This window comes from Pseudophryne corroboree, chromosome 6 (genome assembly GCF_028390025.1).
Source record: "Pseudophryne corroboree isolate aPseCor3 chromosome 6, aPseCor3.hap2, whole genome shotgun sequence".
NCBI lineage: Eukaryota > Metazoa > Chordata > Amphibia > Anura > Myobatrachidae > Pseudophryne > Pseudophryne corroboree.
In genome coordinates, this window is record NC_086449.1 from 26,288,245 (window position 1) to 26,313,354 (window position 25,110).

General features: G+C 49.8%; 1 protein-coding gene and 1 long non-coding RNA gene across 2 annotated transcripts; one reads left to right on the plus strand and one right to left on the minus strand.

Annotated features, from left to right (window-relative positions):
* Nucleotides 1–3: 3 nt before the first annotated feature.
* On the minus strand, nucleotides 4–23,482 carry SLC25A11 (solute carrier family 25 member 11). Its single transcript, XM_063930810.1, has 8 exons — nucleotides 23,342–23,482; nucleotides 13,939–14,091; nucleotides 12,177–12,383; nucleotides 11,506–11,596; nucleotides 10,312–10,402; nucleotides 9,693–9,792; nucleotides 2,076–2,127; nucleotides 4–1,196 (listed from the first exon to the last, which is right to left on the minus strand). The coding sequence occupies exons 1-8, from the start codon at nucleotides 23,407–23,409 to the stop codon at nucleotides 1,041–1,043; spliced, it is 918 nt and encodes a 305-aa protein (XP_063786880.1). The 5' UTR covers nucleotides 23,410–23,482; the 3' UTR covers nucleotides 4–1,040.
* LOC134935951 (uncharacterized) lies at nucleotides 21,181–24,849 on the plus strand. Its single transcript, XR_010180426.1, has 2 exons — nucleotides 21,181–21,505; nucleotides 24,460–24,849. It is a non-coding gene; the product is annotated as an uncharacterized LOC134935951 (long non-coding RNA).
* Nucleotides 24,850–25,110: the final 261 nt, after the last annotated feature.

Genomic DNA, 25,110 nt, shown 5'->3' on the forward strand with positions numbered 1-25,110 from the left:
TCACTTGTTTCATAAAGCTCTTTATTAAATTGCACTGGTTACCCTCACACCATGAAAGTGGCCACTGACTGGGTGGGATCCATATGTAAGCTCTCAATCCACTGACGACACGGTTCCTAGGGAACCGGCGGGCTGAGTAATGAGAGTTATTGCTTCGCCCGCACGAACGTCGACTCTTTTCTGTGAGTGACGGCTGCAAGTCCTTGCACACGTGATATAAACAGGTGGGAGAAGTCAGGAATCCGGTGCAAGTGAGATAATACGTCCCGCGTAGGGACACTTAAGACCAGGCTCTTGTTCGTAATGTAAATCAGGTTGTATTCTATCCTCCTCGCCAAAGCTCACCGTAATGCTGCGTAGGGAACGTTTTGCCAGGGCATGTCCGTCGCCGGAGCTGCGGTAGGAGAGGCTATTTCAGCGCCAAAGCCTTATCTCTAAAATGAAGTCTATGTCAGCTGGGATCTGTAGTGTAAAAGCCCTCCCCCCCTGACAAGCCACCAGGAACACCTAGTTATGAGGGTGGGATGTCAGCGGTTATGAACAAAAGCCCTCTCCATATAATGGATCCCGGCTACCGCCACTATTTGTACAAGATCTCCCAGCGCCATCCCGTCTCTCCGTGAATATAATTTATAAACAATAATATAAAGTACTGACTAAAAGATTTAATCCTGGTTGGAAAGATAATAAAGAACATTAACTTTGGCTGGAGAAGTCTTTCCAAAATAACTATTTAAATGTTGCAGCTATTTCCTACAGACCGAAACTCCAGCGAGACTGTGGGGGGAGGGGCAGGCACATATACAAATGCTTTAATGAGACACTTGTATATGTACATGCCCATAGTTAGGACCCCCTCCCCGATATTACACACAATGCAAACCAGAGAAGCCAACACGGTACGGTGAGGTCAGATCCGAGGGTGGGACACAAGCCATCCTAAGCTGGATAATATGGGGAGGGGGTGGCGGGCAGGGGACGGGCAGGGGCTCCAGGGTTTGGGTCTGTAGGACAGATTAATAGATACGGGAACAGTCTCGTCATCCGCTCAGGAAGAACTGCTTGTAGTATTTGTTCATCTGCTCCAGGAAGATGAAGGTCAGAACGGTGTGGGGTCCCAGGCGGGCGTAGTAAGGAGTGAAGCCCTTCCAGAGGCTGAAGAATCCTTCGTATCGCACGACCTTCGCCAGGACGTCCTGCGCAGAGGGCGGGAAATGAGACGGAGTTAGAGGGCTAGTCACGAAACACACACAAGAAACAGCTACTGAATACACACGCCACATGAGTGCGTCTCTACTGGCAGATATAATTTCTGCTGCCTGATTGCAGTGCCATTATAGGTCCTTCCTGGAGCTGGCCACACACCCCAGTGATATCATACCCCACCACTAATGACATCATACACACATCCCCGGTAAGCAGTCAACACCCCACAAGCTACTGTGTGATAAAACCATCATCCAACTTCAGTAAGACTGACAGGAGGGTTCTGACTGGAGAAAAACGAATAAAGGGGAAGATAAGTAAAAAAAATGGCAACTGCACAAAATGGGGGAACACATCCAAAACGGTCACAGAGACTAGATAATGCCGTATAATAGGAATAATGGTAAACATTCACGCTCTGATATTTGCAAAATACAAAGACATATTCAAAGGGGAAATTAAACTATATAGTATATAAACTATATAGTTCCTTTTTATAGAATTAGGGTTGAAGATTTTGTAAATCTGATATAATGGTTTCGTTATATGGACATTATATATTATTGTAGATGACATTAATATGAAGGCGTCTTCACGCTGTCATGTTCTCTCTATACCTGGTGGTGGCGCTGTTGTGCCGAGCTTGTTTAAAGCAAAGAATATGGCTGCTTTCAGTACATTGCACAGCCTGTATGTGGACTGGAAAAGTTCTACAGGGCCTGCATATGAACCGCACTAAGTAACGGCTCCGCGCTGTACTATTATAAGTACTAACTATCCTACACATTGAGAGTTGCAGACGCTGTAAAGGCTGACATAAGCTACGCGTTTCACCGAGACAGAGGTAGACGTATAAACCCATCACTCACCAGCCCACTCTTATACTCTGGCTTCCCATCAATCATTCGCATGTTCTGTATCCTGCGGAGAGGACGAGAGGTTACTTGTAAGGGGCGTCAGCCGTGTGCACCCCACATGCAATAAACCCTTTCCTGGCCAATAACAAGAAGCTTAAAGGGAGCGTAAAAACAAATGAAAAACTTTTTAAAATGACAGATTAAAAGGTAATAAAAACCATTAAAGTACTAAATATAATATATATATATATATATATATATATATATATATATATATATATACATATATATACATATACACACACACACACATATACATACATACAATTGAAAGAAAAAATAAGATTTTACTTACCGATAAATCTATTTCTCGTAGTCCGTAGTGGATGCTGGGACTTCCGTAAGGACCATGGGGGGATAGCGGCACCGCAGGAGACTGGGCACAAAAAGTAAAAGCTTTAGACTAGCTGGTGTGCACTGGCTCCTCCCCCTATGACCCTCCTCCAAGCCTCAGTTAGGATACTGTGCCCGGACGAGCGTACACAATAAGGAAGGATTTTGAATCCCGGGTAAGACTCATACCAGTCACACCAATCACACTGTACAACCTGTGATCTGAACCCAGTTAACAGCATGATAAACGTAGGAGCCTCTGAAAGGATGGCTCACAACAATAAACAACCCGATTTTTTGTAACAATAACTATATACAAGTATTGCAGACAATCCGCACTTGGGATGGGCGCCCAGCATCCACTACGGACTACGAGAAATAGAATTATCGGTAAGTAAATTCTTATTTTCTCTGACGTCCTAGTGGATGCTGGGACTTCCGTAAGGACCATGGGGATTATACCAAAGCTCCCAAACGGGCGGGAGAGTGCGGATGACTCTGCAGCACCGAATGAGAGAACTCCAGGTCCTCCTCAGCCAGGGTATCGAATTTGTAAAATTTTGCAAACGTGTTTGCCCCTGACCAAGTAGCTGCTCGGCAAAGTTGTAAAGCCGAGACCCCTCGGGCAGCCGCCCAAGATGAGCCCACTTTTCTTGTGGAATGGGCTTTAACAGATTTTGGCTGTGGCAGTCCTGCCACAGAATGTGCAAGCTGAATTGTACTACAAATCCAACGAGCAATCGTCTGCTTAGAAGCAGGAGCACCCAGCTTGTTGGGTGCATACAGGATAAACAGCGAGTCAGATTTTCTGACTCCAGCCGTCCTGGAAACATATATTTTCAGGGCCCTGACTACGTCCAACAACTTGGAGTCCTCCAAGTCCCTAGTAGCCGCAGGCACCACAATAGGTTGGTTCATGTGAAACGCTGAAACCACCTTAGGGAGAAATTGAGGACGAGTCCTCAATTCTGCCCTGTCTGAATGAAAAATTAGGTAAGGGCTTTTATATGACAAAGCCGCCATTTCTGAGACACGCCTGGCTGACGCCAGAGCTAACAGCATGACCACCTTCCATGTGAGATATTTTAATTCCACAGTGGTGAGTGGTTCAAACCAATGTGATTTTAGGAACCCTAAAACTACATTGAGATCCCAAGGTGCCACTGGTGGCACAAAAGGAGGTTGTATATGCAGTACCCCCTTGACAAACGTCTGAACTTCAGGCAATGAAGCCAGTTCTTTCTGGAAGAAGATCGACAGGGCCGAAATTTGAACCTTAATGGATCCTAATTTTAGGCCCATAGACAGTCCTGCTTGCAGGAAATGCAGGAAACGACCCAGTTGAAATTCCTCTGTGGGGGCCTTCTTAGCCTCACACCAGGAAACATATTTTCGCCAAATGCGGTGATAATGTTTCGCAGTTACATCCTTCCTGGCTTTGATCAGGGTAGGGATGACTTCATCTGGAATGCCTTTTTCCATCAGGATCAGGCGTTCAACCGCCATGCCGTCAAACGCAGCCGCGGTAAGTCTTGGAACAGACAAGGTCCCTGCTGGAGCAGGTCCTTTCTTAGAGGTAGAGGCCACGGGTCCTCCGTGAGCATCTCTTGCAGTTCCGGGTACCAAGTTCTTCTTGGCCAATCCGGAGCCACGAGTATAGTCTTCACTCCTCTCCTTCTTATGATTCTCAGTACTTTTGGAATGAGAGGCAGAGGAGGGAACACATACACCGACTGGTACACCCACGGTGTTACCAGAGCGGTCTGCTGAGGAAGTCTGCTTCCCAGTTGTCCACTCCCGGAATGAACACTGCTGACAGTGCCACCACATGATTTTCCGCCCAGCGAAGAATCCTTGCAGCTTCTGCCATTGCCCTCCTGCTTCTTGTGCCGCCCTGTCTGTTGACGTGGGCGACTGCCGTGATGTTGTCCGATTGGATCAATACCGACTGACCCTGAAGCAGAGGCCTTGCTTGACTTAGGGCATTGTAAATGGCCCTTAGTTCCAGGATATTTATGTGAAGAGACGTTTCCATGCTTGACCACAAGCCCTGGAAATTTCTTCCCTGTGTGACTGCTCCCCAGCCTCTCAGGCTGGCATCGGTGGTCACCAGCATCCAATCCTGAATGCCGAATCTGCGGCCCTCTAGAAGATGAGCACTCTGTAACCACCACAGGAGAGACACCCTTGTCCTTGGAGATAGGGCTATCCGCTGATGCATCTGAAGATGCGATCCGGACCATTTGTCCAGCAGATCCCACTGAAAAGTTCTTGCATGGAATCTTCCGAATGGAATCGCTTCGTAAGAAGCCACCATTTTTCCCAGTACTCTCGTGCATTGATGCACTGACACTTGGCCTGGTTTTAGGAGTTTCCTGACTAGCTCGGATAACTCCCTGGCCTTCTCCTCCGGGAGAAAAACCTTTTTCTGGACTGTGTCCAGAATCATCCCCAGGAACAGTAGACGTGTTGTTGGAATCAGCTGTGATTTTGGGATATTTAGGATCCACCCGTGCTGACGTAGCACTACCTGAGATAGTGCTACTCCGACCTCTAACTGTTCCCTGGACCTTGCCCTTATCAGGAGATCGTCCAAGTAAGGGATAATTAAGACGCCTTTTCTTCGAAGAAGAATCATCATTTCGGCCATTACCTTGGTAAAGACCCGTGGTACCGTGGACAATCCAAACGGCAGCGTCTGAAACTGATAATGACAGTTTTGTACCACAAACCTGAGGTACCCTTGGTGAGAAGGGTAGATTGGGACATGGAGATAAGCATCTTTGATGTCCAGAGACACCATATAGTCCCCTTCTTCCAGGTTCGCTATCACTGCTCTGAGTGACTCCATCTTGAATTTGAACCTTTTTATGTAAGTGTTCAAGGATTTTAGATTTAAAATTGGTCTCACCGAGCCGTCCGGCTTCGGTACCACAAACAGCGTGGAATAATACCCCTTTCCCTGTTGTAGGAGGGGTACCTTGATTATCACCTGCTGGGAATACAGCTTGTGAATAGCTTCCACTACCGCCTCCCTGTCGGAGGGAGACGTTGGTAGAGCAGACTTCAGGAACCGGCGAGGGGGAGACGTCTCGAATTCCAATTTGTACCCCTGTGATACTACCTGCAGGATCCAGGGGTCCACTTGCGAGTGAGCCCACTGCGCGCTGAAATTCTTGAGACGGCCCCCCATCGTGCCTGAGTCCGCTTGTAAGGCCCCAGCGTCATGCTGAAGTCTTGGCAGAAGCGGGGGAGGGCTTCTGCTCCTGGGAAGAGGCTGCCTGGTGCAGTCTTTTTCCCCTTCCACTGCCCCGGGGCAGAAATGAGTGGCCTTTTGCCCGCTTGCCCTTATGGGAACGAAAGGACTGAGTTTGAAAAGACGGTGTCTTTTTCTGCTGAGAGGTGACCTGGGGTAAAAAGGTGGATTTTCCAGCCGTTGCTGTGGCCACCAGGTCCGATAGACCGACCCCAAATAACTCCTCCCCTTTATACGGCAATACTTCCATATGTCGTTTGGAATCCGCATCACCTGACCACTGTCGCGTCCATAACGCTCTTCTGGCAGAAATGGACATCGCACTCACCCTAGATGCCAGGGTGCAAATATCCCTCTGTGCATCTCGCATATATAGTAATGCATCCTTTAAATGCTCTATAGTAATAATATACTGTCCCTATCCAGGGTATCAATATTTTCAGTCAGGGAATCCGACCAAGCCACTCCAGCGCTGCACATCCAGGCTGAGGCGATTGCTGGTCGCAGTATAACACCAGTATGTGTGTATATACCTTTTAGGATATTTTCCAGCCTTCTATCAGCTGGTTCCTTAAGGGCGGCCGTATCGGGAGACGGTAACGCCACTTGTTTTGATAAGCGTGTGAGCGTCTTATCTACCCTAGGGGGTGTTTCCCAACGCGCCCTAACCTCTGGCGGGAAAGGGTATAGTGCCAATAATTTATTAGAAATCAGCAGTTTTTTATCGGGGGAAAACCACGCTTTATCACACACCTCATTTAATTTATCTGATTCAGGAAAAACTACTGGTAGTTTTTTCACACCCCACATAATACCCTTTTTTGTGGTACTTGTAGTGTCAGAAATATTCAATGCCTCCTTCATTGCCGTGATCATGTAACGTGTGGCCCTACTGGACATTACGTTTGTCTCCTCACCGTCGACACTGGATTCAGTATCCGTGTCTGGGTCTGTGTCGACCATCTGAGGTAACGGGCGTTTTAGCGCCCCCGACGGTGTCTGAGACGCCTGAACAGGCACTAATTGATTTGCCGGCTGTCTCATGTCGTCAACAGTTTTTTGCAAAGTGCTGACACTGTCACGTAATTCTTTAAATACGACCATCCAGTCAGGTGTCGACTCCCTAGGGGGTGACATCACTAACACAGGCAATTGCTCTGCTTCCACATCATTTTCCTCCTCATACATGTCGACACAATCGTACCGACACCCAGCACACACACAGGGAATGCTCTGAAAGAGGACAGGACCCCACGAGCCCTTTGGGGAGACAGAGGGAGAGTTTGCCAGCACACACCAGAGCGCTATATATATACAGGGATAACCTTTTGTAAGTGTTACTCCCTTTATAGCTGCTGTTTTATATTAGCTGCCAATAGTGCCCCCCCCTCTCTTGTTTTACCCTGATTCTGTAGCAGGACTGCAGGGGAGAGTCTGGGAGCCTTCCTTCCAGCGGAACTGTGAGGGAAAATGGCGCTTGTGTGCTGAGGAGATAGGCTCCGCCCCCTTCACGGCGGCCTTTTCTCCCGCTTTTTTTAGGAAAACTGGCAGGGGTGAAATGCATCCATATAGCCCAGGAGCTATATGTGATGTATTTCTTTAGCCATATAAGGTTTAAACATGTTTTATTGCGTCTCAGGGCGCTCCCCCCCAGCGCCCTGCACCCTCAGTGACCGGAGTGTGAAGTGTGCTGAGAGCAATGGCGCACAGCTGCAGTGCTGTGCGCTACCTTATCTGAAGACAGGACCGTCTTCTGCCGCCGATTTCTCCGGACCTCTTCGCTCTTCTGGCTCTGTAAGGGGGCCGGCGGCGCGGCTCCGGGACCCATCCAGGCTGAACCTGTGATCGTCCCTCTGGAGCTAATGTCCAGTAGCCAAGAAGCCCAATCCACTCTGCACGCAGGTGAGTTCGCTTCTTCTCCCCTTAGTCCCACGATGCAGTGAGCCTGTTGCCAGCAGGACTCACTGAAAATAAAAAACCTATTTAAACTTTTACTTCTAAGCAGCTCAGGAGAGCCACCTAGCATGCACCCTTCTCGTTCGGGCACAAAAATCTAACTGAGGCTTGTAGGAGGGTCATAGGGGGAGGAGCCAGTGCACACCAGCTAGTCTAAAGCTTTTACTTTTTGTGCCCAGTCTCCTGCGGAGCCGCTATCCCCCATGGTCCTTACGGAAGTCCCAGCATCCACTAGGACGTCAGAGAAATATATATATATAGTGCAGTGTGACCCGGCACTCCTTGCGCTCCCCAGCGTTGAAGAAATCTTGCCCCCGTGCCTTCACCTCCTGGAAAGTTCCCTTCTATATCAATAGCAATGAGAGCGGCACTGGGAGTCGTGATGAACAAAGTGAAAAATAAAGTGCTTTTATTGGATCTACGTTTCGGGGACGCAGCCCCTTCGTCAGGATATATTGTATAGCAATGTACAGTGTTTAAATACCTGTGCAAATAGAGGTTACTCACCGCCTCCAGCCGTCACGCCGCCCAGGTCCCGGAACTGACGTCACTCCCCTCTCAGGAAGTGACGCGTCACCGGTCCGTCTAGCCGGCGTTCTCGGGCTATAGGAAACAGGTAACCATGACAACGTAAACAAAAATCGTGGTAACTCAGTAAAATTCAAACATAAAGTGCAGTGCAAATTACTCAAACCGCGTTGTCATTGTTACATATATGTGCAATCGATTTAAGCCAAACACTAATTATGGTGCTCACTGATTATAAAGCCCCTTGCAGTATTTAGAAAACAATAAACTACTGAATTCATTTATATAATAATCTTCATATAAGTAAAACAAAATATAAGTGACATCTAAAAAAACATACAAAGGCTGGAGGACATCGACTAACTTCCATATGCCTAACTTATATATCTCTCAGGTAGCTACTACATGTATCTATGCATACAAATATAAGGTAAAACCGATTGTGCATTCAAAACAAGAATGGCGCAACATCGGTATGCCATACGGGAGGCTTACCAGGCGGGTACTAGCGACCAACCTGTGGCTCGCCACTTTGTGACAGCTAAACATGGTATGGCCACCCTGCATTATAAGATCATTGACCAGGTTCCACCATCGATCTAAGAAATTGCTACAGATCGAGGCAAAGTGGATTTCCACTCTTAATACAGTACATCCCAAGGGATTAAATGAGATACTTAGCTTGAAATGTTTTTTGTAAGCAGTTCCAGGGTTATACTTATATTTGTATGCATAGATACATGTAGTAGCTACCTGAGAGATATATAATTTAGGCATATGGAAGTTAGTCGATGTCCTCCAGCCTTTGTATGTTTTTTTAGATGTCACTTATATTTTGTTTTACTTATATGAAGATTATTATATAAATGAATTCAGTAGTTTATTGTTTTCTAAATACTGCAAGGGGCTTTATAATCAGTGAGCACCATAATTAGTGTTTGGCTTAAATCGATTGCACATATATGTAACAATGACAACGCGGTTTGAGTAATTTGCACTGCACTTTATGTTTGAATTTTACTGAGTTACCACGATTTTTGTTTACGTTGTCATGGTTACCTGTTTCCTAAAGCCCGAGAACGCCAGCTAGACGGACCGGTGACGCGTCACTTCCTGAGAGGGGAGTGACGTCAGTTCCGGGACCTGGGCGGCGTGACGGCTGGAGGCGGTGAGTAACCTCTATTTGCACAGGTATTTAAACACTGTACATTGCTATACAATATATCCTGACGAAGGGGCTGCGTCCCCGAAACGTAGATCCAATAAAAGCACTTTATTTTTCCCTTTGTTCATCACGACTCCCAGTGCCGCTCTCATTGCTATTGATATATATATATATATATATATATATATGTACAATTTAAAGAAAAATAGGGAATGCCGATTGTCTGGAAGCGGCCAATGGGAGCATTGGAAGAGGTCTAGACAACGTATGGCAGGACTGGACGTCACCTTGTGTCCGGGTCACTGAGGGCAGCCAGCCAATGAGAGCTTACCTGGTCTTTGCTATATCCACAGGCATTGAGGCGGCGGTGGTGACCAGACCACTGATCATACTGGCGCAGAAGTGACAGAAGATATTATCCCGGAAGTAACCTAAAGGCAACGAGCAATGGTTATTGTAAGACATCTATGGGGGGGACACTGCCTCTGCTGTCTGCCTGATTACCCAGCATGCATTCTGCTAATGCCGTAGGTGTAATGAGAGGGGTCGGGGATTACAGATCCGCACATCAGGGGCGCGGCTACTTCCCGAAACAAGAGGAGGCGATGATGTCACACAAGGGTCACCAATTCTGTATCATGGGGATGACCTCTGATAATGTACAAATAGTGTACCCTCTCCATCTGGAAGTTATAACTTAAGTATTAGTTTATAAATATGACACGAGCGATGATGTCACAACTGTTTTATAATGATATACACTTTAATATACCTATCCCTGCCGGTCACTAAACTAGCCTTATAGCATTATAGTGAACAATAGGTTATTTGTATACACACACATGGCTATAGTAATGATACACACTCAGTAACTGACAGCAGAGGCGACAGACTACAACATTATAACATACAGAAGATTATCACTATGTTACAGAGTTATTACATCTCACCGGAATCCAAAAGAAACTGCTTGGACTGAGAATAAGACGCCAGCTGGGCAGCGTTCACAACGACGGCCCGAGCCATGGTGGGTATACAGCCCTGAGGGAGAGAGACAGTCACATGTCACATAGTGCCCCCTCGCCACACGTACACACAGCACGGGCCATGGTGGGTATACAGCCCTGAGGGAGAGAGACAGTCACATGTCACATAGTGCCCCCTCGCCACACGTACACACAGCACGGGCCATGGTGGGTATACAGCCCTGAGGGAGAGAGACAGTCACATGTCACATACCGCCCCCTCACCACACGTACAAACAGCACGGGCCATGGTGGGTATACAGCCCTGAGGGAGAGAGACAGTCACATGTCACATACTGCCCCCTCACCACACGTACACACAGCACGGGCCATGGTGGGTATACAGCCCTGAGGGAGAGAGACAGTCACATGTCAGATACTGCCCCTCACCACACGTACACACAGCACGGGCCATGGTGGGTATACAGCCCTGAGGGAGAGAGACAGTCACATGTCACATACCGCCCCCTCACCACACGTACACACAGCACGGGCCATGGTAGGTATACAGCCCTGTGGGACAGTCACGTCACATACCGCCCCCTCCCTACACGTACACACAGCACGGGCCATGGTGGGTATACAGCCCTGAGGGACAGTCACGTCACATACCGCTCCCTCACCACACGTACACACAGCACGGGCCATGGTGGGTATACAGCCCTGAGGGAGAGACAGTCACGTCACATACCGCCCCCCTCACCACACGTACACACAGCACGGGCCATGGTGGGTATACAGCCCTGTGGGACAGTCACATACCGCCCCCCTCACCACACGTACACACAGCACGGGCCATGGTGGGTATACAGCCCTGAGGGACAGTCACGTCACATACCGCCCCCTCACCACACGTACACACAGCACGGGCCATGGTGGGTATACAACCCTGAGGGAGAGACAGTCACGTCACATACCGCCCCCTCACCACACGTACACACAGCACGGGCCATGGTGGGTATACAGCCCTGAGGGACAGTCACGTCACATACCGCCCCCCTCACCACACGTACACACAGCACGGGCCATGGTGGGTATACAGCCATGAGGGACAGTCACATGTCACATACTGCCCCCTCACCACACGTTGCATTGCGCTGCCACCTATTATGGACTCACCCGCCACAACGTGGTGATTCCTTCTTCTCTAGACATTCTCACTAGTGCATTGAAGACGTTGCTGTATCCCCTCCTCTGGTCGGCAGGTAACCTGCAGGAGGGAAGAGTTCGGGTGACGTTACCCAGTGTGGTAATGAAGGATGACTGGCCAGCAAGCTGCTTGTACGTCTAGCCATTGCTTGTTGCCATCACTGAAGCACAATGGGGCAGGAGGGAAGCTCACAGCACGGGGAGAGAAGTGGAATACAGACGAGGGCTGAGCTTATGGGGCAAGCCATGGGCCTAGGGTGGCCGGGGCGAGCAGGACACTTGCTGGACAAGACTGCGGTCAGTGGTTAGAATTGCTGTGCTAAGTGTCCAGCATGAAGTAACAATGCTGTGATGTGGATCTAGTGGGCTGACCTGGATGTGACAATATCACACCCCCGAATTCTCCCACTGGGATTTCCCTGCAGAGAATACAGTGTACAGTCCTGGATGATACATAGAGCATACTCAGGTGGCCAGATCAATATGTATAATTAATGCCTCATGTCGTTATCTTTACTGATCAATTATCTGGGATGTTCGTTTGTGCAGAGATCAGAGGCTAGGGAGCAGGATACAATAGGGATGTTTTATCTATGCTGAAATGCCAGGTCTGACCACTAGGGGGAGCAATCACACCTTACCTTCCGTCTGCTGTCATTCTGATGAGGGCGACCTCAGCCGGAGTCCCCACAAAGGCTCCGGTGGCCCCAGCCGTCATCCCTATAGCTGCTTTCATTAAGAAGTTGGGGGGGGTCCCATCCGCCTTGGTCAGCTTCTCAAACAGTATGGTGTAAATACCAAGACGCGTAGTCGTGTAGGTCGCTTGGCGCAGAAGACCGGCAGATAACCTGTGTGACATATAATATAATAATATACTGTGCGATACAGAAATATTTTCACCCTTTCAGAGTGACACAGACAGAAGGGAGCTATGAGCCTGCTCCTCCCCCTTCAGGGTGACACAGACAGAAGGGAGCTATGAGCCTGCTCCTCCCCCTGCAGGGTGACACAGACAGAAGGGAGCTATGAGCCTGTCCCTCCCCCTGCAGGGTGACACAGTGACACAGACAGAAGGGAGCTATGAGCCTGTCCCTCCCCCTGCAGGGTGACACAGACGGAAGGGAGCTATGAGTCTGTCCCACCCCCTGCAGGGTGACACAGATAGAAGGGAGCTACGAGCCTGTCCCTCCCCCTACAGGGTGACACAGTCAGAAGGGAGCTATGAGCCTGTCCCTCCCCCTGCAGGGTGACACAGACAGGAGGGAGCTATGAGCCTGCTCCTCCCCCTGCAGGGTGACACAGACAGAAGGGAGCTATGAGCCTGTCCCTCCCCCTGCAGGGTGACACAGTGACACAGACAGAAGGGAGCTATGAGCCTGTCCCTCCCCCTGCAGGGTGACACAGACAGAAGGGAGCTATGAGCCTGTCCCACCCCCTGCAGGGTGACACAGATAGAAGGGAGCTACGAGCCTGTCCCTCCCCCTACAGGGTGACACAGTCAGAAGGGAGCTATGAGCCGGTCCCTCCCCCTGCAGGGTGACACAGTGACACAGACAGAGGGAAGCTGTGAGCCTGTCCTCCCCCTGCAGGGTGACACGGACAGAAGGGAGCTATGAGCCTGTCCCTCCCCCTGCAGGGTGACACAGTGACACAGACAGAAGGGAGCTACGAGCCTGTCCCTCCCCCTACAGAGTGACACAGTCAGAAGGGAGCTATGAGCCTGTCCCTCCCCCTGCAGGGTGACACAGTGACACAGACAGAAGGGAGCTATGAGCCTGTCCCTCCCCCTGTAGGGTGACACAGACAGAAGGGAGCTATGAGCCTGTCCCTCCCCCTGCAGGGTGACAGGGTGACACAGACAGAAGGGAGCTATGAGTCTGCCCCTCCCCCTGCAGGGTGACACAGGCAGAAGGGAGCTATGAGCCTGCTTCTCCCCCTGCAGGGTGACACAGTGACACAGACAGAAGGGAGCTATGAGCCTGTCCCTCCCCCTGTAGGGTGACACAGTCAGAAGGGAGCTATGAGCTTGTCCCTCCCCCTGCAGGGTGACACAGACAGAAGGGAGCTATGAGCCTGCCCCTCCCCCTGCAGGGTGACACAGACAGAAGGGAGCTATGAGCCCGCCCCTCCCCCTGCAGGGTGACACAGACAGAATGGAGCTATGAGCCCGCCCGTCCCCCTGCAGTGTGACACAGACAGAAGGGAGCTATGAGCCTGTCCCTCCCCCTGCAGGGTGACACAGACAGAAGGGAGTTATGAGCCCGCCCCTCCCCCTGCAGGGTGACACAGACAGAAGGGAGCTATGAGTCGGCCCCTCCCCCTGCAGGGTGACACAGACAGAAGGGAGCTGTAAGTCAGCAGAGTGACATATAGAGACGAGGGTTATGGGGGTTGCCCTCTCACCCTGTATAGATTCCTCGGAGACCCTCGTTCCTCAGGATACTGCCCACCGCATGGAAGCTGGTTTTATACTCCTTGGTCTTAGCCCCCTCCCCGCTCAGCTGCATACGATTCTTCACCAGATCCAGCGGCTGGACAAAAACCGTGGCTCCCATCCTAGAGGAGGGACAACAATAAGTCAATGTTATATACACACACACAGAGATACATATTTATCTACAATTACTTTATATCGCACACGTTCCGCGGCGCAGTACAGAAGTCATCCACATTAGGGAAGATTACAATTTATATTCCATACCACTTTTTGGGGAATTGGAGCACCCGGAGGAAACCCATCCAAACATGGGAGAACATACAAACTCTGCACAGACCCGACCTTGTTGTGAATTAAACCCAAGACCTCAGTGCTGTGAGGCATTAGTGCTAACCATTACACCAGCCGCAGTGCCCAAACTCTTACACATACATACACAACAGCATATCAAACAAAAAGATGACACAAACTACAAGTGGCCCGGGTGCCCACCAAAACGTAATATATACAGCAAGGATGGCACTCGTGGGACATTGAGGTAAGTGCACACTCTATAAGACCTGCTGCTGCTGAGATCAGATTCACAGCACCCAATATACAGACTGGTGGCAGGGGAGCTGGTATCAGTACCTACGCAATCCTTTATTACTTTTCTCTATCGTCCTAAGTGGATGCTGGGGTTCCTGAAAGGACCATGGGGAATAGCGGCTCCGCAGGAGACAGGGCACAAAAAAGTAAAGCTTTACTAGGTCAGGTGGTGTGCACTGGCTCCTCCCCCTATGACCCTCCTCCAGACTCCAGTTAGATTTTGTGCCCGAACGAGAAGGGTGCAATCTAGGTGGCTCTCCTAAAGAGCTGCTTAGAGAAAGTTTAGTTTAGGTTTTTTTCTTTACAGTGAGTCCTGCTGGCAACAGGATCACTGCAACGTGGGACTTAGGGGGAAAGTAGTAAACTCACCTGCATGCAGAGTGGATTTGCTGCTTGGCTACTGGACACCATTAGCTCCAGAGGGATCGAACACAGGCCCAGCCGTGGAGTCCGGTCCCGGAGCCGCGCCGCCGACCCCCTTGCAGATGCTGAAGCGTGAAGAGGTCCGGAAACCGGCGGCTGAAGACTCCTCAGTCTTCATAAGGTAGCGCACAGCACTGCAGCTGTGCGCCATTTTCCTCTCAGCACACTTCACTGGGCAGTCACTGAGGGTGCAGAGCGCTGGGGGGGGGCGCTCTGAGAGGCAAATATAAACCTTATACAAGGCTAAAAATACCTCACATATAGCCCATAGGGGCTATATGGAGATATTTAACCCCTGCCTGACTGGAAAAATAGCGGGAGAAGAACCCGCCGAAAAAGGGGCGGGGCCTATCTCCTCAGCACACGGCGCCATTTTCTGTCACAGCTCCGCTGGTCAGAACGGCTCCCAGGTCTCTCCCCTGCACTGCACTACAGAAACAGGGTAAAACAGAGAGGGGGGGCACATTAATGGCTATATATATATATATATATATTAAAGCAGCTATAAGGGAGCACTTAATATAAGGATATCCCTTGTATATATGGCGCTTTGTGGTGTGTGCTGGCAGACTCTCCCTCTGTCTCCCCAAAAGGGCTAGTGGGTCCTGTCTTCATTAGAGCATTCCCTGTGAGTTTGCGGTGTGTGTCGGTACGTGGTGTCGACATGTATGAGGACGATATTGGTGTGGAGGCGGAGCAATTGCCAAATATGCAGATGTCACCCCCCAGGGGGTCGACACCAGAATGGATGCCTTTATTTGTGGAATTACGTGATGGTTTATCTTCCCTTAAACAGTCAGTTGAGGACATGAGGCGGCCGGACAATCAATTAATGCCTGTCCAGGCGCCTCAAACACCGTCAGGGGCTGTAAAACGCCCTTTGCCTCAGTCGGTCGACACAGACCCAGACACGGGCACTGATTCCAGTGACGACGGTAGAAATTCAAACGTATTTTCCAGTAGGGCCACACGTTATATGATTTTGGCAATGAAGGAGACGTTACATTTAGCTGATACTACAGATACCGTAAAACAGGGTATTATGTATGGTGTGAAAAAACTACAAACAGTTTTTCCTGAATCAGAAGAATTAAATGACGTGTGTGATGAAGCGTGGGTTGCTCCTGATAAAAAGTTGATAATTTCAAAAAAGTTATTGGCATTATACCCTTTCCCGCCAGAGGTTAGGGCGCGCTGGGAAACACCCCCTAAGGTGGACAAGGCGCTCACACGCTTATCCAAACAAGTGGCGTTACCCTCTCCTGAGACGGCCGCACTTAAGGATCCATCAGATAGAAAGATGGAAGTTATTCAAAAGAATATATACACACATGCAGGTGTTATACTACGACCAGCTATAGCAACTGCCTGGATGTGCAGTGCTGGAGTAGTTTGGTCAGAATCCCTGATTGAAAATATTGATACCCTAGATAGGGACAATGTTTTACTGTCGTTAGAACAAATAAAGGATGCATTTATCTATATGCGTGATGCACAGAGGGATATTTGCACACTGGCATCTCGGGTGAGTGCTATGTCCATTTCAGCCAGAAGAGCCTTATGGACACGACAGTGGACAGGCGATGCGGATTCAAAACGTCACATGGAGGTTTTGCCGTATAAAGGGGAGGAGTTATTTGGAGTTGGTCTATCAGACTTGGTGGCCACGGCTACTGCCGGGAAATCCACTTTTTTACCTCAAGTCACTCCCCAACAGAGAAAGGCACCGACCTTTCAACCGCAGCCTTTTCGCTCCTACAAAAATAAGAGAGCAAAGGGCTTGTCGTACCTGCCACGAGGCAGAGGAAGAGGGAAGAGACACCAACAGGCAGCTCCTTCCCAGGAACAGAAGCCCTCCCCGGCTCCTGCAAAAACCTCAGCATGACGCTGGGGCCTCTCAAGCGGACTCGGGGACAGTGGGGGGCCGTCTCAAAAATTACAGCGCGCAGTGGGCTCACTCGCAGGTAGACCCCTGGATCCTGCAGATAATATCTCAGGGGTACAGGTTGGAATTAGAGACGGATCCTCCTCATCGTTTCCTGAAGTCTGCCTTACCAACCGTCTCTTCCGAAAGGGAGAGGGTGTTGGAAGCCATTCACAAGCTGTACGCTCAGCAGGTGATAGTCAAAGTACCCCTATTACAACAAGGAAAGGGGTATTATTCCACTCTATTTGTGGTACCGAAGCCGGATGGCTCGGTAAGGCCTATTCTAAATCTGAAGTCCTTGAACCTCTACATAAAAAAGTTCAAGTTCAAGATGGAGTCACTCAGAGCAGTGATAGCGAACCTGGAAGAAGGGGACTTTATGGTATCCTTGGACATCAAGGATGCGTATCTACACGTTCCGATTTACCCCGCACACCAGGGGTACCTCAGGTTCATTGTTCAAAACTGTCACTATCAGTTTCAGACGCTGCCGTTCGGATTGTCCACGGCGCCTCGGGTCTTTACCAAGGTAATGGCCGAGATGATGATTCTTCTTCGAAGAAAAGGCGTATTAGTTATCCCATACTTGGACGATCTCCTAATAAGGGCAAGGTCCAGAGAACAGCTGGAGACAGCTTTAGCACTATCTCAAGAGGTGCTAAGACAACACGGGTGGATTCTGAATATTCCAAAATCCCATTTAATCCCGACAACTCGTCTGCTGTTCCTAGGAATGATTCTGGACACGGTTCAGAAAAAGGTTTTCCTTCCAGAGGAAAAAGCCAAGGAGTTATCCGATCTGGTCAGGAACCTCCTAAAACCAGGAAAAGTGTCAGTACATCAATGCACAAGAGTCCTGGGAAAAATGGTGGCTTCTTACGAAGCAATTCCATTCGGCAGATTCCATGCAAGAATATTCCAAAGGGATCTGTTGGACAAATGGTCAGGGTCGCATCTGCAGATGCACCTGCGAATAACCCTGTCACCAAAGACAAGGGTGTCACTTCTGTGGTGGTTGCAGAAGGCTCACCTATTAGAAGGCCGCAGATTCGGCATTCAGGATTGGATCCTGGTGACCACGGACGCCAGCCTGAGAGGCTGGGGAGCAGTCACACAAGGAAGAAACTTCCAGGGAGTATGGACGAGTCTGGAAAAGTCTCTTCACATAAACATTCTGGAACTAAGAGCAATCTACAATGCTCTAAGCCAGGCGGAACTTCTCCTGCAAGGAAAGCCGGTGTTGATTCAGTCGGACAACATCACGGCGGTCGCCCATGTAAACAGGCAGGGCGGCACAAGAAGCAGGAGTGCAATGGCAGAAGCTGCCAAGATTCTTCGCTGGGCGGAGAATCACGTGATAGCACTGTCAGCAGTGTTCATCCCGGGCGTGGACAACTGGGAAGCAGACTTCCTCAGCAGACACGATCTTCATCCGGGAGAGTGGGGTCTACATCCAGAAGTCTTCAACATGTTAATAGACCGTTGGGAAAGACCAATTGTAGACATGATGGCGTCTCGCCTCAACAAGAAACTGGACAAATATTGCGCCAGGTCAAGAGATCCACAGGCAATAGCTGTGGACGCACTGGTAACTCCTTGGGTGTACCAGTCAGTGTATGTGTTTCCTCCTCTGCCGCTCATACCAAAGGTATTGAAGATCATACGGCAAAGAAGAGTAAGAACAATACTAGTGGTTCCGGATTGGCCGAGAAGGACTTGGTATCCGGAACTTCAAGAGATGCTCACGGACGAACCGTGGCCTCTACCTCTGAGAAGGGACCTGCTACAGCAGGGTCCCTGTCTTTTTCAAGACTTACCGCGGCTGCGTTTGACGGCATGGCGGTTGAACGCCAGATCCTAAAAGGGAAAGGCATTCCAGAAGAAGTCATTCCTACCTTGATTAAGGCACGGAAGGAAGTCACCGTGAAACATTATCACCGCATTTGGCGAAAATATGTAGCGTGGTGCGAGGATCGGAGGGTTCCGACGGAGGAATTCCAACTGGGTCGTTTCCTACATTTCCTGCAATCAGGATTATCTATGGGTCTCAAATTGGGATCCATTAAGGTTCAAATTTCGGCCCTGTCAATATTCTTCCAAAAAGAATTGGCCTCTGTCCCTGAGGTCCAGACTTTTGTCAAGGGAGTACTGCATATACAGCCTCCTGTGGTGCCTCCGGTGGCACCGTGGGATCTAAATGTAGTTTTAGATTTCCTCAAATCCCATTGGTTTGAACCATTGAAAAAGGTGGATTTGAAATATCTCACATTGAAAGTGACTATGTTACTAGCCCTGGCCTCTGCCAGGAGAGTATCTGAATTGGCGGCTTTATCTTATAAAAGTCCTTATCTAATCTTCCATTCGGATAGGGCAGAACTGCGGACTCGTCCGCATTTTCTCCCTAAAGTGGTATCAGCATTTCATCTGAACCAACCTATTGTGGTGCCTGCGGCCACTAGCGACTTGGAGGACTCCAAGTTGTTGGACGTTGTCAGAGCCTTAAAAATATACATTGCAAGGACGGCTGGAGTCAGAAAATCTGACTCGCTGTTTATATTGTATGCACCCAACAAGTTGGGCGCACCTGCTTCTAAGCAGTCGATTGCTCGTTGGATTTGTAACACAATTCAACTTGCACATTCTGTGGCAGGCCTGCCACAGCCTAAAACTGTAAAAGCCCACTCCACAAGGAAGGTGGGCTCATCTTGGGCGGCTGCCCGAGGGGTCTCGGCATTACAACTCTGCCGAGCAGCTACGTGGTCGGGGGAGAACACGTTTGTAAAATTTTACAAATTTGATACCCTGGCAAAGGAGGACCTGGAGTTCTCTCATTCGGTGCTGCAGAGTCATCCGCACTCTCCCGCCCGTTTGGGAGCTTTGGTATAATCCCCATGGTCCTTTCAGGAACCCCAGCATCCACTTAGGACGATAGAGAAAATAAGAATTTACTTACCGATAATTCTATTTCTCGGAGTCCGTAGTGGATGCTGGGCGCCCATCCCAAGTGCGGATTATCTGCAATACTTGTACATAGTTATTGTTAACTAATTCGGGTTATTGTTAAGGAGCCATCTTTAAGAGGCCCTTTCTGTTGTCATACTGTTAACTGGGTTTAGATCACAAGTTGTACGGTGTGATTGGTGTGGCTGGTATGAGTCTTACCCGGGATTCAAAATGCCTCCCTTATTGTGTATGCTCGTCCGGGCACAGTACCTAACTGGAGTCTGGAGGAGGGTCATAGGGGGAGGAGCCAGTGCACACCACCTGACCTAGTAAAGCTTTACTTTTTTGTGCCCTGTCTCCTGCGGAGCCGCTATTCCCCATGGTCCTTTCAGGAACCCCAGCATCCACTACGGACTCCGAGAAATAGAATTATCGGTAAGTAAATTCTTATTATTACCCTCCCAGTTGGCAGTGCCAGCATGCTATTATCAGACAGTATCCCTACCCCGTCCCAGTTGGCAGTGCCAGCATGCTATTATCAGACAGTATCCCTACCCCGTCCCAGTTGTCAGTGCCAGCATGCTATTATCAGACAGTAGCCCCTCCCCCTTCCAGTTGGCAGCGCCAGCATGCCATTATCAGACAGTAGCCCCTCCCCCTTCCAGTTGGCAGTGCCAGCATGCCATTATCAGACAGTAGCCCCTCCCCCTTCCAGTTGGCAGTGCCAGCATGCCATTATCAGACAGTATCCCCTCCCAGTTGGCAGTGCCAGCATGCCATTATCAGACAGTATCCCCTGCCAGTTAGCAGTGCCAGCATACCATTATCAGACAGTAGCCCCTCCCCCTTCCAGTTGGCAGTGCCAGCATGCCATTATCAGACAGTATCCCCTCCCAGTTGGCAGTGCCAGCATGCCATTATCAGACAGTATCCCCTGCCAGTTAGCAGTGCCAGCATACCATTATCAGACAGTAGCCCCTCCACCTTCCAGTTGGTAGTGCCAGCATGCCATTATCAGACAGTATCCCCTCCCAGTTGGCAGTGCCAGCATGCCATTATCAGACAGTATCCCCTGCCAGTTAGCAGTGCCAGCATACCATTATCAGACAGTAGCCCCTCCACCTTCCAGTTGGCAGTGCCAGCATGCCATTATCAGACAGTATCCCCTCCCAGTTGGCAGTGCCAGCATGCCATTATCAGACAGTATCCCCTCCCAGTTGGCAGTGCCAGCATGCCATTATCAGACAGTATCCCCTCCCAGTTAGCAGTGCCAGCATACCATTATCAGACAGTAGCCCCTCCACCTTCCAGTTAGCAGTGCCAGCATGCCATTATCAGACAGTAGCCCCTCCACCTTCCAGTTAGCAGTGCCAGCATGCCATTATCAGACAGTAGCCCCTCCACCTTCCAGTTGGCAGTGTCAGCATGTCATTATCAGACAGTATCCCCTCCCAGTTGGCAGTGCCAGCATGCCATTATCAGACAGTAGCCCCTCCACCTTCCAGTTAGCAGTGCCAGCATACCATTATCAGACAGTAGCCCCTCCCCCTTCCAGTTGGCAGTGCCAGCATGCCATTATCAGACATTGCCCAGGAGGGCTGACGCATCACATCCCTGCTCATTATAAGCTGTTGCACCAGTTCCTGGCACATGTGAGTTATTGCTGTGTGTAGATGTGTGTCAGGATACAATGTGCAGCCGCAGAGATCATGCTCGTGTGACCACATGCTGCTGACAATAAAACCATGATGATAAGTACACAGACGGGTCACCCAGGCGTCAGTGCGTGTGCCGGGAGAGGACATTGTACCATGCACCCAGGGGTAGGAGGCAACTGGTGACACTACAGGGAGGCCTGTGATACATAACGTGTCCTGTATCACATACATGTATTACACACCGTATCCCTATACTGGTCCTGTATCACATACATGTATTACACACCGTATCCTTATACTGGTCCTGTATCACATACATGTATTACACACCGTATCCCTATACTGGTCCTGTATCACATACATGTATTACACACCGTATCCCTATACTGGTCCTGTATCACATACATGTATTACATAACGTGTGCCTCTACTGGTCCTGTAGCACATACATGTATTACACACCGTATACCTATACTGGTCCTGTATCACATACATGTATTACACACCGTATCCCTATACTGGTCCTGTATCACATACATGTATTACACACCGTATCCCTATACTGGTCCTGTATCACATACATGTATTACATAACGTGTGCCTTTACCAGATGCTGTATCATATATGTTTATTACATGTGATACATATCATGTACATCTACTGGTCCTGTATTACATAATGTCTGTTTCTACTAGGTGCTGTAATATACATATGTGTTACTTGTGATACATAACGTGTGCCTCTACTGGTCCTGTATCACATGTGTATAATATTACACGCACGGAGAACAACCGGGGACAGAAACCACACACAGGGAGAACAACCGGGGGCCCACGTCACACACAGGGAGAACAACCGGGGGGAGGATGGCCACGCCACACACAGGGAGAACAACCGGGGGGCCACGCCACACACAGGGAGAACAACCGGGGGGCCACGCCACACACAGGGAGAACAACCGGGGGGCCACGCCACACACAGGGAGAACAACCGGGGGGCCACGCCACACACAGGGAGAACAACCGGGGGGCCACGCCACACACAGGGAGAACAACCGGGGGGGGCCACGCCACACACAGGGAGAACAACCGGGGGGGGCCACGCCACACACAGGGAGAACAACCGGGGGGGGCCACGCCACACACAGGGAGAACAACCGGGGGGGCCACGCCACACACAGGGAGAACAACCGGGGGGGCCACGCCACACACAGGGAGAACAACCGGGGGGGCCACAACCGGGGGGGGCCACGCCACACACAGGGAGAACAACCGGGGGGCCACGCCACACACAGGGAGAACAACCGGGGGGCCACGCCACACACAGGGAGAACAACCGGGGGGGGCCACGCCACACACAGGGAGAACAACCGGGGGGGGGCCACGCCACACACAGGGAGAACAACCGGGGGGGGCCACGCCACACACAGGGAGAACAACCGGGGGGGGGCCACGCCACACACAGGGAGAACAACCGGGGGGCCACGCCACACACAGGGAGAACAACCGGGGGGCCACGCCACACACAGGGAGAACAACCGGGGGGCCACGCCACACACAGGGAGACCAATCAGGGGTCCCGAGAAAGGGAGCACAATGGAGAGGGGCCACATAATATACATTGCAAAGTGCAGGATACGTGTCAGTAAATAAATGAAAGAAAATGGTAATAAATCACCACTGCATAGCACATAGCTCCTCCGACATAACACTGCACAGATATACATACACACACAGTGAACAGAGCACACCGAGTACGGTGTCAGGATGAGCAACACCTCCCCCCCCAGATTGTGGCACTACAACACCCAGCATGGCATTGGGACATTACCCGGCCAGCCCCCCGAAGAGGAACTTGATGGCCTTGGGGGAGGTCCTCTGCTTGCCGCTCTCCGCCATCTTGTTACCGTCTGACAGCAGCCGGGACCCCCAAGGTGACACGGGAGGTGTGCGAGTACCGGGGGGCGGGGCGTGCGGCCGGCGGCGTCATAAGGACGGCGCACGGCGGCCATACTGCAAGAGGGCAACGCCGCGGCCGCCATGCTGGATGAGGGACAGCCGACTACTTCATAACGCAGCTCACGCCTGCAGCTAATGCCCGAGTCCGCGAATGGCGGTAACAGAGAGGGAGGCCTCGGAACCCTGTGGAAAAGTGAACAATACGGGAGTAGAGGCCCGCCATCTTGAGTGTGGGCAAGCCGCCGGCGAAATAGCGTTTTCGCTCTGCGGGCGGCCATGTTGGATTCTGGAAAGAGGTCATAGTGGCAAAGGGTTCTGCAGGTGTATTCCCATGGTAACTGCAAATACATGTGGAGGCATGGCTTCATTGCAGCGCGTCACTCCACTACCTATGACTCATATATTGCAGTTACTTTATAATATTATTATTTTGTTGTTATTATTATTGTTATTAATAATGCATACTCCAGTGTAACCCCGGGTACACATTAGACAATACACTATATCGATTGGACTGCATACCCAATGGGGCGACCCAGGGAACGGCGGCATTGCGCATTATTGTACGTGCAGCCCGATATATCGCTCCACCAGTGGTGCCGTCACCTTGGATACACATCGTTCTGAAGCGTACCTGGCCTTATTCCCACCATTGTCCCACTCGCTCATACAGGGCCCTCATCCTTCCTCACCTACATAATAATAAAATATCATTATATATTATTATTAATATACTTTTGACGCATTCAAAGGGATGCTCTACTTCCCACCTTACCGACTGACAACATCTAGTAGAGCACAGTGGAGAGTATGGGTAAGAGGATGCTATACGCTAGATTGCCGCCTATAGAAAATAATAGCGTAAAAGAAGTTTGAGGCACGAGGTGAATTGCTTTTGATGGTGTGGGAGCTTCCTTTTTAATGGCAAATATATATTGATTCAAGCTTTTTCACATTAACTAAGATATTTACTGCTCCTCACTTCTTTAGGTTCGTGTTTCCTTAGAAGCTTCACAGATATGTTATAAGCAACATTGTATTTCAAAGCATGAATTACTCATTGTTATAACGCCAGATGTGTACCAAGGCCAGTCAAGCATATCGCCAAAAGTTCGGAACATTGGGGAGGATTTTGACCTGTCCTGACCTCCAGAAAGGATGTTCCGGGAAAGCTGATAATCGCAAAGCAACAAATATATTTTAATTGCAATTTATAATATATTTTGACAAATGACGTGTTTCAATTTTCAAGACATGCATGGTGTATTTTGATTGGCTAAATGTATTGGCACACATGAATCCTTTGTTCTTTTGCTATAAAATAAACCTTATATGGCCCCTAAGACAGATCAACTATGAACTGCTTAGGTTACACAATGATCCTGTGTCATCTATTCATTCACTGATCTCCAACCGGTTGCTAAGGGAAACAACATTCTGACTGATGACTGAAGAGAGTTCATAATCAGACCTGAATAGGTTAACATACCCTATCACCCTGAGCCACTCATCTCCTCCCGACATCCCCAGCCTCGCTCCCTGGCAATGGCGGCCTCCTCCAATCCTCCTGGAATGCCCTCCCATCCCCGCAACAGTCAGCAGTGACGGGCATTTATGTGCAGCTAGTTTTAGAATGTAAGC

Coding starts and splice junctions, on each gene's coding strand:
- SLC25A11 (XM_063930810.1), bottom strand. CDS start 23,409: ATGGCGGAGAGCGGCAAGCAGAGGACCTCCCCCAAGGCCATCAAGTTC. Junction 11,597..12,176: donor AGAATGACAGCAGACGGAAG/GTAAGGTGTGAT, acceptor TCCCTCCTGCAG/GTTACCTGCCGACCAGAGGA. Junction 10,403..11,505: donor GAATCACCACGTTGTGGCGG/GTGAGTCCATAA, acceptor TCTCTCCCTCAG/GGCTGTATACCCACCATGGC.